General features: G+C 45.7%; 1 protein-coding gene across 2 annotated transcripts in view; it reads left to right on the top strand.

The window, feature by feature from the left end:
• Positions 1–15,087, top strand: part of MAP2K1 (mitogen-activated protein kinase kinase 1) — a 112,558-nt gene that overhangs the window by 42,021 nt on the left and 55,450 nt on the right. For both annotated transcript variants that reach the window (XM_050796005.1, XM_050796006.1), the window contains exons 2-3: positions 9,165–9,375; positions 11,176–11,322. In XM_050796005.1, coding sequence (XP_050651962.1) covers positions 9,165–9,375; positions 11,176–11,322 — 358 coding nt within the window. The remainder of the gene's footprint in view (positions 1–9,164; positions 9,376–11,175; positions 11,323–15,087) is intronic.

Consider the following 15,087-nt stretch of genomic DNA (forward strand, 5'->3'; position numbering starts at 1 on the left):
GTTGTTTGTTTGTTTGTTTTAAGTGAAAGCAAGTTTATTAAAGCAAAGGGATAAAAGAGTGGCTACTCCATAGGCAGAGCAGCCCAGTGATCTTAAAATAGGAAAATAGACACTGTGGCTACAAAAAATAAAAAATAAATGAGGTAGAAAAAGATTTCACACCCAGGACTTTCCTCTTCTGACTTCATAGCCTTCATGAGATATTCATCAAGAAGACAAAAAAAAAATCTTTATAATTACTTGGCATAAGTCGCACCAAGAAAATTCAACAAAAAAAATTAGCATGTGTACCTGTGATAGGAAATACACCCTTCCATGAGTTTCTTCTCAAGAATGAAAACCCAGTTCTTCAGTAGAGTAGGCACTGGCAAACTAAGTCACCTGAGATTTCCTGCTCAGGTGCCCTTCTCTTCTGGGGTTCAGGAAGAGGAAGGCATCTAAGAAGTGTGGGAAAGGACATTGGCACGCTCCGGGCAGAGCTGGTCTTTCACATTGTGGTGAAACTACTAGAAAGAAGAAAAACATGCTTGTGGCTACTCTGTGCCTGCGAAATAGGTGTGAAGCCATTAGGAGTCAGAAGACCTGGGTTCAACTCTAATAGGCACTTACTCTGTGAACTTGTGCAAGTCACTTCTCTGTAGTTTTTCTTACAGTTGAAATAGGGCAGTTAAAGTAGGTGGTCTTTAAAGTTTTGTCCAGTGCTAAAATTCTGTAATCCTAACATATCCTTCTGTAGTGTTACAAGGATAGAACTCTACAGCTAAATACCAGGGCTGTGCTTTTTTGCAAGCATAGTGGTTAGCTTCCCATGTTACATGGTTTGAAGCCCTGGTCGTTACTTCTTGCCTGCATATAAACCCTATTGATGATTATCTCATCTTGTTTTTCCTTTGAGAATAAATTGTTTGTTTTGTCTTCCCAGGTCTTTGAGAATGCATAAGTTCCAGCACTAGAAGGCCCTCAGTGAAGTAACGAAAGGAGTATATACAGCTAAGGGCAATTTAAGTCAAAATGTGATAATAAGTAAAAAGTGGTTGTAGAAATTAAATGAAAGTGAAATTTTTCTTAAAAGTTGGAATCATCTAAATGCTAAATGCATATTTAATATTGTTTTGCTGTTGTAATCTAATTGGTTAAAAAGAATAACATTTGGGCCAGGCGCGGTGGCTCACGCCTGTAATCCCAGCACTTTGGGAGGCTAAGGCAGGCGGATCATGAGATCAGAAGATCGAGGCCATCCTGGCCAACGCAGTGAAACCCCATCTTTACTAAAAATACAAAAAATTAGCCAGGTGTGGTGGCAGGCATCTGTGGTCCCAGCTACTTGGGAGGCTGAGGCAGGAGAATGGCGTGAACCCGGGAGGCGGAGCTTGCAGTGAGCCGAGATAATGCCACTGCACTCCAGCCTGGGTGACAGAGCAAGACTCCATCTCCAAAAAATAAAAATAAAAAAATAAAAAAATAACATTTGATAGTATTCATTGAGCACCTACTGTGAGCTAGATGAGTGTGGGTGAGCTCCTTTAGTCTCCTGACAACCCCATGATGTATTTACTGTTAGCCCCATTTAACTGATGAAAAACCTGAAGCTTAAGGCTTTTAAGAAACCTCTCTGGCCAGGCGTGGTGGCTTACCCCTGTAATCCCAGCACTTTGGGAGGCTGAGGCTGGCACATCACAAAGTCAGGAGTTTGAAACCAGCCTGGCCAACGTGGTGAAATCCTGTCTCTACTAAAAATACAAAAGTTAACCAGGCATCGTGGCAGGTGCCCATAAACCCAGCTACTTGGGAGGCTGAGGCAGGAGAATCGTTTGAACCCAGGAAGTGAAGGCTGCAGTGAACCGAGATTGTGCCATTGCACTCTAGCCTGGGCAACAAGGCAAGACTCTGTCTCAAAAAAAAAAAAAAAAAAAAAAAAAAAGAAACCTCTCCAACTTGACATGACTCTTCAGTGGCCAAATAGGGATTCATACCCAGATAGCCTGACTCCCAGGTTCAGGTCAAGGTACATTTTTATGTATCATAAATGCATAGTTGATGAATTCTCAGAAACCAAACATACCACATAACCAGCCTTCAGATCAAGAACAGGGCATTACTAGCACCCAGGAATTCCCCTGCTTCCCTGTATTAGGGTTCCCCAGAGAAACAGAACCAACAGCAGCTGTGTGTGTGTGTATGTGTGTGTGCGAGAGAGAGAGAGAGGGTTATCGATGTTTATTTTAGGGAATTGGCTTATGTGATTGTAGAGGTCTGGTAAGCCTAAAATCTGCAGGGGTAAGCCAGCAAGCTGGAGACCCAGGGTAGGGTTGCATGCAGTTCAAGTCCAGAGACAGGCTACCAGCAGAATTCCTTCTTTTGGGCAGGTAGGTCTTTGTTCTCTTAAGGTTTTCAACTGATTGGCTGAGGCCCCTTCACATTATGGAGGGTAATTCACTTTAATCCAAGTTTACCAGTTTAAATGTTAATCTCATCCAAAAAACTCCCACAAAAACCAAAAACATTTTCACAGAAACACCATGGCCCAGCCAAGTTGACACATAAAATTAACCATTGCACACCCCCTCTTAGTTACTTCCCCCGAAGGGTAATCACTTTCCTAATTTATAATTGCAAAGATTACTGTTGCCCTTTTTTGAATTTTCTTTTTTCTTTTTTTTTCTTTTCTTTTCTTTTTTTTTGAGACAGCGTCTCACTGTCGCCCAGGCTGGAGTGCAAGTGACATGATCTTGGCTTACTGTGACCTCCACCTCCCAGGCTCTGGCAGTTCTCTTACCTCAGCCTCCTGAGTAGCTGTGATTACAAGCACATGCCACCACGCCTGGCTAATTTTTATATTTTTGGTAGAGATGGGGTTTCACCATGTTGGCCAGGCTGGTCTCAAACGACTGCGCTTAAGTGATCCTCCTGCCTCAGCCTCCCAAAGTGCTAGGATTACAGGTGTGAGCCAGCATGCCTGGCTTTGAATTTTCTGTAGATGGAATGACATAGTGTATTAGTCTGTTTTCACACTGGTTTATAAAGAACTGCCCAAGTCTTGGTGACTTATAAAGGAAAGAGGTTTAATTGAATCACAGTTCTGTATGACTGGGGAGGCCTCAGTAAATGTACAGTCATGACATAAGGCAAAGGGGAAGCAAGGACCTTCTTCACATGGTGGCAAGAGAGAGAAGTGCCAGTAGGGGAAATGCCAGACACTTATAAAACCATCAGCTCTCGTGAGAATTCACTCACTATCATGACAACAATGTGGGGGAAACTGCCCCCAAGACTCAATCACCTCCCTCTCTCAACACATGGGGATTACAATTTGAAATGAGATTTGGGTGGGGACATAGAGCCAAACCAGATCACATAGTACATACTCTTTTTGTGCCTGGTTTCTTTCACAGAGCACATGTACACAATCCTAGAATTTGATTTCCTAGGTAGTTGAAGAGCCTCTCCTAGAGTAACCTGCAGGATTGAGGTATGGGAGGATATAGAACGCCTTCCGGGGCTATCCCTTGCCAGTGCATCTGCACTGCCCAACACAGATGGGCTAGCCTGGCGTGGAATCTGGAAGTTGGTAAGCTGTGCTTTTGGCACCCTCTGCCTTCCTCTTTCAGGTCCATTTTCCTTTCCTGTCTTACTACTCCCTAGACGCCTAACCCTCAATCCTCAGCCATCCATGGTTTGACCTTACAGAGACCTATGGTGCCAGTTCTCTTTGTTCTCACATTGGCCCTGTCCATTGAAGCTCCTCAGCCCCTCAACTTGAACAAGCCCCCATTCTTATTCTGTACCTCCTCAGATTACTGTCACATTGACAGACTTGGACCTCAGAGATAGACAACTTTTCCCTAACCTCCTCTCCTCCTTCCTGTATACTTTTCTTATGTGTATGGAACTGAGGACCAGAAAGGAAGGTAACTTACCCAAGATCTCACAGATGGGTAAGTAGGGTTAGAAGGCATGGATCAAGGGATTGTATGCAGCCTTTATCTCTAGGTGCTGGTCTCTCTTACCTTGGGTCTGTCTCTTCTGCCTCTCCTTCCCTCTTTCCCTGCTACTTGACTTGTTTCCTGCCCTAGTAGCATTCCTGCTTGCCAGATGCCACAGGGGAAGGAGAACTTTACAACTCCCTGGGCTCTCTGGTAAGAACACCCAACTGCACGGGGACCCTTCCTCTCCTTCCTACAGTGATTGGTTGTCATCTTCTTTCCTTCCTTTAATGTACCCTCCTGGCAGAGGCCAGGCCTGCCATTGAGGCTAGAGCAAGGCTCAGGTTGGGAGGCATGCGATTGTGGCCTAGTTCTGTTTGGTGTGTGGCAGTTTGGAGATCCCATTTCTTTTTCTGGACATCACCCCCCTACCTCCTTCCATCATTCCTTAGGCCAGCCTCTAAATTCAGTGACCGTCAGGGTTGAAAAGGGCAGTGTGGGGCCTTGAAAGGAGCTCTCTCCTAGGAGTTAGGAGACCTGCCACCAGTGAACTATTTGAACTTGTCCCTTTGGGCCTCAGTTTTCTCATCTGTAAAATGAGGGTTGGATAAGGTGGTCTTCAAGGTCCCTCCCTGGGATACATTTTATGCTGTTGCTTGATTTAAACCACTGAGCCACAAATGAAAGGTTCCAGTTGCAACAGTGTAATTAGACTTAGCAGATGGGTGAGATGAGAGGAAGGACATGTTCTTGCCCATAGGATTATCCTTTCCCACCCATTTCATTGCGCCTCCCTGGTGTTTTCAGAAAGCAAATGACAACCTTTGTTTTTCTCTGCATTCCCATTCAAACCTATAATCTTCTTTTATCTTGATGAACTTGTATTTACCGTTAGCCATGATGCAGAATTCACGTTACAGTGTGTGGTTTTATCTCTGCCATGGTGATTGTGATGGAGGGTGGAGCCGATCACAGCTGGTCCCTGGAGAGAGGGCTGTGTGTGTCAGATTTATTGTGCTGGAGCTCCAGTTTTGTTTTGTTTTGTTTTTAAATCCCCAGTGTCAGTTTTGCTGATTTCAGTTAAAACTAAAGATTGTGAAGGGAGACAGAGACAGGTTCATGCCCTCTGAGTTTTAGAGATTGGTGATACAGTTGTTGGGTGAGGGCGCTCGCTCTTACATCCTTTGCTTAAAACATTTCACCTTGGAAAGGCAGAAATTAGCCTTGTTGAATATCTCCCTCTGCAAGAGGAAGAAATACTGAATACTGTTACATTATTTTTATTTATTTATTTATTTATTTATTTTATTTATTTATTTTTTTTGAGACGGAGTCTCGCTGTGTCTCCCAGGCTGGAGTGCAGTGGCGTGATCTCGGCTCACTGCAAGCTCCGCCTCCCGGGTTCACGCCATTCTCCCGCCTCAGCCTCCCAAGTAGCTGGGACTACAGGCGCCCGCCACCACGCCCGGCTAGTTTTTTGTATTTTTAGTAGAGACGGGGTTTCACCATGTTAGCCAGGATAGTCTCGATCTCCTGACCTCGTGATCCACCCGCCTCGGCCTCCCAAAGTGCTGGGATTACAGGCTTGAGCCACCGCGCCCGGCCATACTGTTACATTATTGATTGATATCTTTTTAATGAGTACTGAATCTTTATTTCACCTTCAGATAAAATGTTTCATTTTTCATTCTCTTAAAAAAAACAAAACAACAACAACAAAAAAACCCCTGAGTATTTTAAGAATAATTAAAGGAAAGGCACGTAGTTTCTGGATCCTGCCGTTGCTGCCTTGGCCTCTCCTCCCCTTTCTCCACTTCCCCTCCCTTCCCCTCTATGTTAATGTATAAATGTGTCAAAAATTTCATGCTTCTTCCATTAGTTTCTATTTTGACCCACCCCAATGAATGAAATAAGCATGGAATTGTTACTCCTATTTTACAGAAGAGAAATCCTTATTTTTTTTGTTGGTTTTATTTTTAAGTTCAGGGGCACATGTGCAGAATGTGCAGATTTGTGAACATAGGTAGACCTGTGCCATGGTAGTTTTCTGCATAGATCATCCCATCACCTAGGTATTAAGCCCAGCATCTATTAGCTATTCTTCCTGATGCTCTCTCTCTCCTCCAACCGACAGGCCCCAGTGTGTGTTGTTCCCTTCCGTGTGTCCATGTGTTCTCATCATTCAGTTCCCACTTACAAGTGAGAATATGCAGTATTTGGTTTTCTGTTTTTGCATTAGTTTGCTAAGAATAATGACCTCCAGCTCCATCCATGTTCCTGCAAAGGACATAATCTTGTTCCTTTTTATGGCTGCATAGTATTCCATGATGTATAGAAGAGAAATCTGAAATGTGGCATGGTTAAGTGATTTGTCCATGGTCACACAGCTAGTTGATGAACAATTTGGGATAAGAATCCAGGACTCTTGAATACTAGTGATTTGTTATTTTGTCAACACTATTCCATCTCCAGTCCTCACCCATACACACCTGCCATTAGGAAAGTCTTTGCCACCCCAGCCTACAGTCTTTGTCATTTCTCTCCCTGGCCACCTTCTGAAAGTACAGGTCAGAAGCCAGTTCCTTAGCTGGTGGGGTGGGTTGTTAAATGGCAAGATATAGGAGGTAGAGGAGGGAGAAAGGTAGCACAAAGCCCAGACTTAGGTTTTCCTCCAGAAGGTGTAAGAATTACTTATTTCAGAGAGCCAGGAAAGTGAACAGAGTCAGCAATCCCTTTTCCTTTGCAAATTGGTTGAATTTCTGTGGCAAGTATTAGCTGCAAGGCAGTGTTAATCTGCTCCAATCTGCTCCAGTAGATCCATCATCAGATTGATGTGCAAAGGAGACAGGATTGTCTCTGGTGCAAAGGCCTCTTTGTGTAGGGCACACCATCCTTATGTATGATTGAGTCCTGGTGTGTTAAATGCCTCACACTGGGATGTTACCCATGGTTGTCAGGTGCCTCCCTGGAAAGTATTGAGCTTTTTGAAGATAATATAGCATCATGGTTAAGGTGAGACATTTGTTCTCTCTGCCTGAATTTGAAACCTGGCTGTGCCACTTGGCAGCTATTTGACCTTTGACATCTTAGTTCACCTGTCTGTGCTTGAGTTTGCTCATCTGTTCCAATCGGGGTTGTGGGTTAAATGACTTAATAAATGTAAAGCACTGAGGAGAGTTACAGTGTTGTGAGGAAAGCAGTTTTTCTTCCATGCAGCCGTCCTTCCCTTCCCCCATCATGCACTTTGTTTGTGTGTGTTTTGACAGCTTTTGGAATCTGCATCTCTAGCTGGCCTGCTGAGCCCTTCAGGCAGCTGTAACCTCATTCAGGTTTTAGCCGTGGGGTCCATCTACATTTGACATGTGTTTCTAAATGTGGTCCTCAGTAAGCTCCTTTGTGGGGAGACCTGGGAGAAAGGAAACCAGAGAGTGTGCACTGTGCACCCCCAGCCACACATATTCTGGGTTCCCACACCCTAGGGACTGGGGACACTGCAAGACATAGCTGAACCTTGGATGAAAATATTGAGTAGCTGTCTCAGTTTGCTTGGACTGCTGTTATAAAATATCATAGACCAGGTAGCTTAAACAACAATAGTTTGTTTCCCCACTGTTCTGGAGGCTGAAAGTCTAAGGGCAGGGTGCCAGCATGGTTGGGTTCTGGCAAGAGCCTTCTTCCTGGCCTGCAGACAGCCGCCTTCCTACTGTGTGCTTGCATGGCCTTTCTTTGATGTGTGCAGCGGGTGGGGTAGGGGGAAAATCAGTGAGGAAAATCAGCAGCCTTGCCCTTGCATCTTCTTTGGTCCCATGCATGATGTTATTTGTAAGGCAGTGTCAGATCTCCTCATACGTGGAGAGGTGAGTCTTCGTTTCCCTGTCTTCTAGAGGTTTGGGATAGAGGGTGTGAAGGAAGAGCAGATTATGCTTGCTCTATCTTTTAAGCTCAGAACTGGGGTGTGTGTGTTGACAGGAACACCAACATGATGATGTATAACGAAGGCCTGTCTTGTCAGCTGTGTCACTCCAGCCACCCCACACGATTGTCACTGACACGCTTCACCTCCCAGGACTTCAATTTGAAACCCAATGAAATCCGGTGAAACACAGGGGAAACTCTCTTACCACCTTCCTGTTAACCAGCTCACAGGAGTGATGAACACTTTTCAGTTCCCTGGATGAAACACTCTGAGCAATGCCCACAGCATGCACTGCAGGAGGCTGCTCTCTGCCATACCCACCCGCTTCAGCACCCACTGGCTGAATTATGTGCTTACCAAGAGCCAGCTTGTTCCCAAACCCATTTGTTCAGCTGTAGCTGGTATTGTAGTTAAGTAATATATTTAGGTATCAGATAAACTGACGAAATATAACTGCAAATGAAGTGACTCCCCACCCCCCCATCAACACTAGTTAAAAGCTGTGGAAAGACTCATAAGTCCAAGTCACTAAAACACATTACTGTCAAACTAGATGAACATTAAGATTGTGGGAAATCATAAAACTCTAAAATTTTAATGTTAACCAGCTTTGATGAATCAGGAATAGGAAATTGTCAACAATGTATTATATTCTGGTCCATGTAAGAGGATGATGTGGACCTCTTAACCAGTGGGTCCTCTTTGGACCCTTATTCAGAGTCTTGCCCTATGTTAAAGAATGGGCGAATGAATGCATATTTATATACATTATGCAAAAATAATAACTTTAGATATATACTTTTTATGATTTTTTGCTGTGATTTTTTTGATTAACCTGGTCCAATATAACCTGGACCTGATTACATTGAAAATGAGGATTTCTACTGTTGTGATTCAGTTTAAAGTTGGTTTGATTTCATTTTAGTGAATTTAGGGAATTTTATTTTGTGTATGGTAAAAACAGTAAAACCAACAGTAGTGGGGCTTTTTAAACTGGAGTTTTAAAGCGAATTAAGGTGGCTCATTCTGAATTTTAGTAGGTTCTTTGGTTCCTCTCATTGACTTACAACATAGTAAGAAAGACCTAATTTTTTCATTTTATAAATAAGGAAATTGAAGCCCTGAGAGGTAAAGCATGTTGGTGATAGTCATCTGGGGTGGCTGGAGTGAAGTGGGCAGAGCCACAGTGGGAGGGGGCCTATTCTCTAGCCTCACTCTTTGATTCTCTGTCTGGCCCCAGAGCTGGAGCTTTCCATGATAGGAGTACTTCTTTGGGTTGACTTCTCTGGTGACAGTATTGACTTGTGCTCCCTGCTTTGGAACAGGACCAACTTGGAGGCCTTGCAGAAGAAGCTGGAGGAGCTAGAGCTTGATGAGCAGCAGCGAAAGCGCCTTGAGGCCTTTCTCACCCAGAAGCAGAAGGTGGGAGAACTGAAGGATGACGACTTTGAGAAGATCAGTGAGCTGGGGGCCGGCAATGGCGGTGTGGTGTTCAAGGTCTCCCACAAGCCTTCTGGCCTGGTCATGGCCAGAAAGGTGAGTTTGCCTTGATTAACAGGTAATTGAATTATCTCTCAGGGTACCTAGAAGCCTGGGGACCAGGGTAGAAGGAAGACTGACTTTACTCAATACCTTTTTGTGCTGTTTGAATTTTTTAATTTTTTTTTTAGAGTTTCGCTCTTGTTGCCCAGGCTGGTGTGCAACCTCCACCTCCTGGGTTCAAACGATTCTCCTGCCTCAGCCTCCTGAGTAGCTGGGATTACAGGCATGCACCACCATGCCTGGCTAATTTTTTGTGTTTTTAGTAGACAGGGTTTCTCCATGTTGGTCAGGCTGGTCTTGAACTCCTGACCTCAGGTGATCCGCTCGCTTCAGCGCCACAAAGTGCTGGGATTACAGGCGTGAGCCACCGTGCCCGGCCGTGCTGTTTGAATTTTGAATGCATGTTATTTATCAGATTATGGATAAACACACTAATGACTGTGTTAGTGTGTTAATCCCCATCCCATCTGGAAAATAATGACTCTTCTTTAACCTTCTGTGTGCTGTGGAAGGAATGCCAAGGTACCTGTTTATTGCTTATCAGGTGCTGGAGAAGCTGCTTTCATTCGCCTAGCCCCAGTGATGCACAAAACAAGGATTTCAAGTTGTTTCCCACTTGTGCTCCAGCCCTGCCAGTGAATCCCCTTTATCTTCCTGCATTACAGCATCTGAACTCGCCATCATAGGATGTACTTGTAGAGCTGGACTTCCTTTTCCTGTCTACCCTTGGTCCTCTTTTGGAATATAGCCCCTTTTGCTCCAGAGAGGTTGGGCTCTTCATTGTTTTTTTGCACATTGTGTTCACTCCCGTGCCCATAATTTTTTTGTGTGTGCTCTTCCTTCTGTCTTTTCAAACAATACCCATCTTCTAGGTCCACCTCTTGTCTAGCTTATACCAGGTGCCCCAGCCCACACTGGTAACCACTGCGTCCATGTTCTCTGACACTCGCTGTCTGTGGGATTTTTTAGAAGTTCAGCCTTACTGCGTAGCTATTTAATGTGACTGTCACTTGTCTCCCCAGCTGGAACAAGGGAAAATGTTAGGGTGACATAAGGTAGCACCTTAGACTTTGGCTCCGTCTCAACCACATCAGTCTTCTGAGCTCAAGGAAGAATCTCTTGGGCAGCCTAGGTTAGCATACCTGAGTCCCTCATACCCTTCTACTTTCACAACTCTTGAGTGTGAACCAAATCCTCAAGGTCAATTTCTCTTCTTTTTTTTTTTTGAGACGGAGTCTCACTCTGTCGCCCAGGCTGGAGTGCAGTGGCCGGATCTCAGCTCACTGCAAGCTCCGCCTCCCGGGTTTATGCCATTCTCCTGCCTCAGCCTCCCGAGTAGCTGGGATTACAGGCGCCCGCCACCTCGCCCGGCTAGTTTTTTGTATTTTTTAGTAGACAGGGTTTCACCGTGTTAGCCAGGATGGTCTCAATCTCCTGACCTCGTGATCCACCCGCCTCGGCCTCCCAAAGTGCTGGGATTACAGGCTTGAGCCACTGCGCCTGGCCAATTTCTCTTCTTATCTGAGCTCCAAAGCCTCTCTCAGAGTGAGCCTTCCCTTAACTTTGTTCCTGTCTAGGCTCCCAGGAGCCGAGGCACAGCTGGGACAGCCCCCAGTGCCAATGCCTGCCTTAGTACAGTGACACTCAGTTCTTGGTTGAGCAGAAACTTGTTACAACTTAACCTGTTTCTCCTGTCTCTACCTTTAAGAGCTTAAACATTTAACAAGACTACATCTTTCGTCCCTTCCTCCCTCTTTCTTTCATAAAACCTCTCTTTCTTCTGCCTTTCTCCAGCTAATTCATCTGGAGATCAAACCCGCAATCCGGAACCAGATCATAAGGGAACTGCAGGTGCTGCATGAGTGCAACTCTCCATACATCGTGGGCTTCTATGGTGCATTCTACAGTGATGGCGAGATCAGTATCTGCATGGAGCACATGGTATGTGACACCCTCTCAGCCTCTGGAGCAATGGCCTTAAGAGTTGGATGGCTCTGGCCTAATCTTTGGTCTGGGAGGTGACCAGCTGCTTCCCTGCTGCTCCTGGGATCCACATCACTATCTGAGGCATCTGGGAAGTCTGACCGTAGAGCTTGGGATATTCACAAGATGTCAGACCTCCTTTCTAGGTCCTTGCCTCTCTTCAAAGAAGTGGCAGTATTCCTGGTGGGTGTACCTAGAGCACCTCTCGTAGTTTTTTTTTTTTTTTTAATTCAGATGACCCTAAGATGTGATGTAAGTAAAATCTGGTAAATAACAGTTTAAATCCATTTCTTGTGTACAATGCTGTATGCTAGGTGCAAGGCTCTGGGATTATGAAGATGATATAATCTACTGTAAGGGCAGCCTCTAGAGTTTCTCTGGGTTTCTGCATGATGCACATTAGTGGAAGGAGAGGGCAGTGGAGAGAGAGGGCATTCATAGGCTAATTAATTATATGCGTGTTAGCTGCCAGTCATTTTACCACTATGTGCTTGGAGTCCCTCCTTTTCTTCAGATGTAAGTCTTCCAACACATTGTGCAACTTAGGGAATTCTTCAAGTGTTGATCTTTGCTTTATTCTCCCTGGGCTGATGGCCTAGAGATGAGGGCTGACGTGAGTCTGCACACTTAGTGGCTCTCATGCTTTCAGTCCAGTATTGTGTCTCTCAGCTCCTACCCCATTTTCTTCCTGATACTTTAGACCTGTCCTGACCTCTAGAATAGGGGTCCTGGTATGCAGCCTTAGTGAACTTTAGAATAACTCTCCTGGGAGGATTCTCTACTTGTGTCTCCATTATTTTGAACCTCTCTTCGTTGTAATGATCACGAAGTGCTGCATCCACTGTTACAGGCATCTGCCGACATTTGTGGGTGCCATATGGAACCTAAATCCTAAAAACATCTTCTGCACATCTAAAGGTTAGAGAAAGTGCTTGTTCCCTCTTTCCTCAATGTCCTCAATGAGAGCAAAGCATTCTCTGTGGGAAGCACATGAACATTTCTGGCTTGGTTCTAGTCCTTGGCCTGGGCTGCTGATTATTTTCTACTTGGGTCCTGGCTTCCCCTCAGGGAGCTGTTTCTTATCCCTTGGGTTTCTTGTGTTCTTTTTTTTTTTTTTTTTTTAATTTTATTTATTTTTATTTTTCAGGGTGATGAAGGGTCCCTCCCCCCTTTTTTTTTGGGGACTGAGTCTCGGTCCTGTCGCCCAGGCTGGAGTGCAGTGGCACGATGTCGGCTCACTGCAATTTCCGCCTCCCAGATTCAAGAGATTCTCCTGCCTCAGCCTCCAGAGTAGCTGGGATTACAGGTGTGCACCACCACGCCCCACTAATTTTTTTTTTTTTGAGACGGAGTCTCGCTGTGTCGCCCAGGCTGGAGTGCAGTGGCGCGATCTCCACTCACTGCAAGCTCTGCCTCCTGGGTTCACACCATTCTCCTGCCTCAGCCTCCTGAGTAGCTGGGACTACAGGTGCCCACCACCACTCCCGGCTAATTTTTGTATTTTTAGTAGAGACGGGGTTTAACCATGTTAGCCAGGATGGTCTCGATCTTCTGACCTCATGATCTGCCCGCCTCGGCCTCCCAAAGTGCTGGGATTACAGGATTGAGCCACTGTGCCTGGCCCTAATTTTTTTTTTTTATCGTTAGTGGAGACGGGATTTCACCGTGTTGGCCAGGCTGGTCTTGAACTCCTGACCTCATGATCTGCCCACCTCAGCCTCCCAAAGTGCTGGGATTACAGGCGTGAGCCACTGTGCTAAGCCAATCTTTTTATTTTTCTTTCTTTCTTTTTTTTTTTTTGAGATGGAGTCTCGCTCTGTCGCCTAGGCTGGAGTGCAGTGGCCAGATCTCAGCTCACTGCAAGCTCCACCTCCCGGGTTTACGCCATTCTCCTGCCTCAGCCTCCCGTGTAGCTGGGACTACGGGCACCCGCCACCTCTCCGGTTTTTGTATTTTTTAGTAGAGACGGGGTTTCACGAGGTCAGGATGGTCTCAATCTCCTGACCTCGTGATCCGTCCATCTCGGCCTCCCAAAGTGCTGGGATTACAGGCTTGAGCCACCGCGCCCAGCCGCCAATCTTTTTATTTTTGTTACATTGACCTCTTGAGATACTAGGAGGCTTCTTCCTTTACATTGACCTTTTTTGAGATACTAGGTGGCGTCCTTATTCTGGAATTCTTTATTCACTTTGAACTTAACAGATGTTGATCACATCTCTTGTGCCCTTGCCATGTCCTCCACTTCCTTCAAGCCTTCCTCCTCCTTCAGGAGAAGATGACACTGGAAATGACTGGGGTTGGTTTCCCATTCTCTTGGCCCATTTCCAGTTACTGCAGGTCAGTTTTTCCCCCCATGGATTTGACTCTCTGGAAATAGTGAGATGTTCCTGCACAAGTCTCTAAATCAGAAAGTATCTCGAGTTACCGTGGGGAGCCTGAGACTGGGAGGAGAAAATGTTTCAAGGGCCAAGCACAGTGTCTGGCACCCGTTCGTTGGTATGTGTTGAGTTACTGAATGAGGGTGGCCGGGATGGGGAAGACCTGGTTAGGCTTGGGGCTTGGTGGGGGAGGGTTAGGCCTTGGAGCTTGCCATAGGACCTTTTGGCCCTGGGTGTACATAGACCCAGAGGGCAGCTGGAACAGTCAGTAGTGGTGGAGAGGCTCAGGTGATGCCGGAGCGTCTACATGGACCATGTAGGAAGCAGCTGTGGCCTGAAGACCAGAAGACCAGGCAGCCATGAGAGCCAGAGTGGCTTTCTGCTTCAGCTCTGGGCACTCTCAGCCCTTCCTTGTTCCTGAGCAGGTCCTCTAGCAGGAAAGGCCCTGCCCTGGCTTCCTCTGGATGGAAAGTTCTGACTGGGCTCTTGCTTCCCTTGGACCTTCTGCTTTGCCTCAGCTTCAGCATTTCAAAGGTGTTGTCAGGTAGAGAGAGCACGTTCGATCGCCACATCCCAGCTTCTGAAGGTCTTTGGTCCTCTCTGTCACAGTCTTTGCATGAGTTTTGTGTCATGAATATTATTTTCCCAACACTTTATTATTAAAATTTTCACAGGCCGGGCGTGGTGGCTCACGCCTGTAATCCCAGCGCTTTGGGAGGCTGAGGTGGGCGAATCACCTGAGTTCAGGAGTTCAAGACCAGCCTGGCCAATATGGTGAAACCCCATCTCTATTAAAAAACTACAAAAATGGCCAGGCGCGGTGGCTCACGCCTGTAATCACAGTACTTTAGGAGGCTGAGACGGCCAGATCACCTGAGGTCAGGAGTTGGAGACCACCCTGACCAACATGGAGAAACCCCATCTCTACTAAAAATACAAAATTAGCCAGGTGTGGTGGCACGTGCCTGTAATCCCAGCTACTTGGGAGGCTGAGGCAGGAGAATCACTTGAACCTGGGAGGTGGAGGTTGTGGTGAGCTGAGATTGTGTCTTGCACTCCTGCCTGGGTGACGAGCGAAACTCTGTCTCAAAAAAAAAAAAAAAAAAAAATTTAAGCATGCAGGAAAACTTGAAGGAAGTGTACAGTCGTAAACCCACCACCTAGATTCTACAATTTATATTTTGATACATTTGGTTTACCACATATCCATTGCTCTGATCAATTTTGGGGGATGTATGGGGTTTTGTTTTTGGTTTTTGTTTGCTTGTTTGTTTGTTTGTTTGTTTTTGAGGCAGGGTCTTCCGCTGTCGCCCATGCTGGAGTACAATGGCGTGATCTTGGCTCA

Source organism: Macaca thibetana, chromosome 7, assembly GCF_024542745.1.
Source record: "Macaca thibetana thibetana isolate TM-01 chromosome 7, ASM2454274v1, whole genome shotgun sequence".
Taxonomy (NCBI): Eukaryota; Metazoa; Chordata; class Mammalia; order Primates; family Cercopithecidae; genus Macaca; species Macaca thibetana.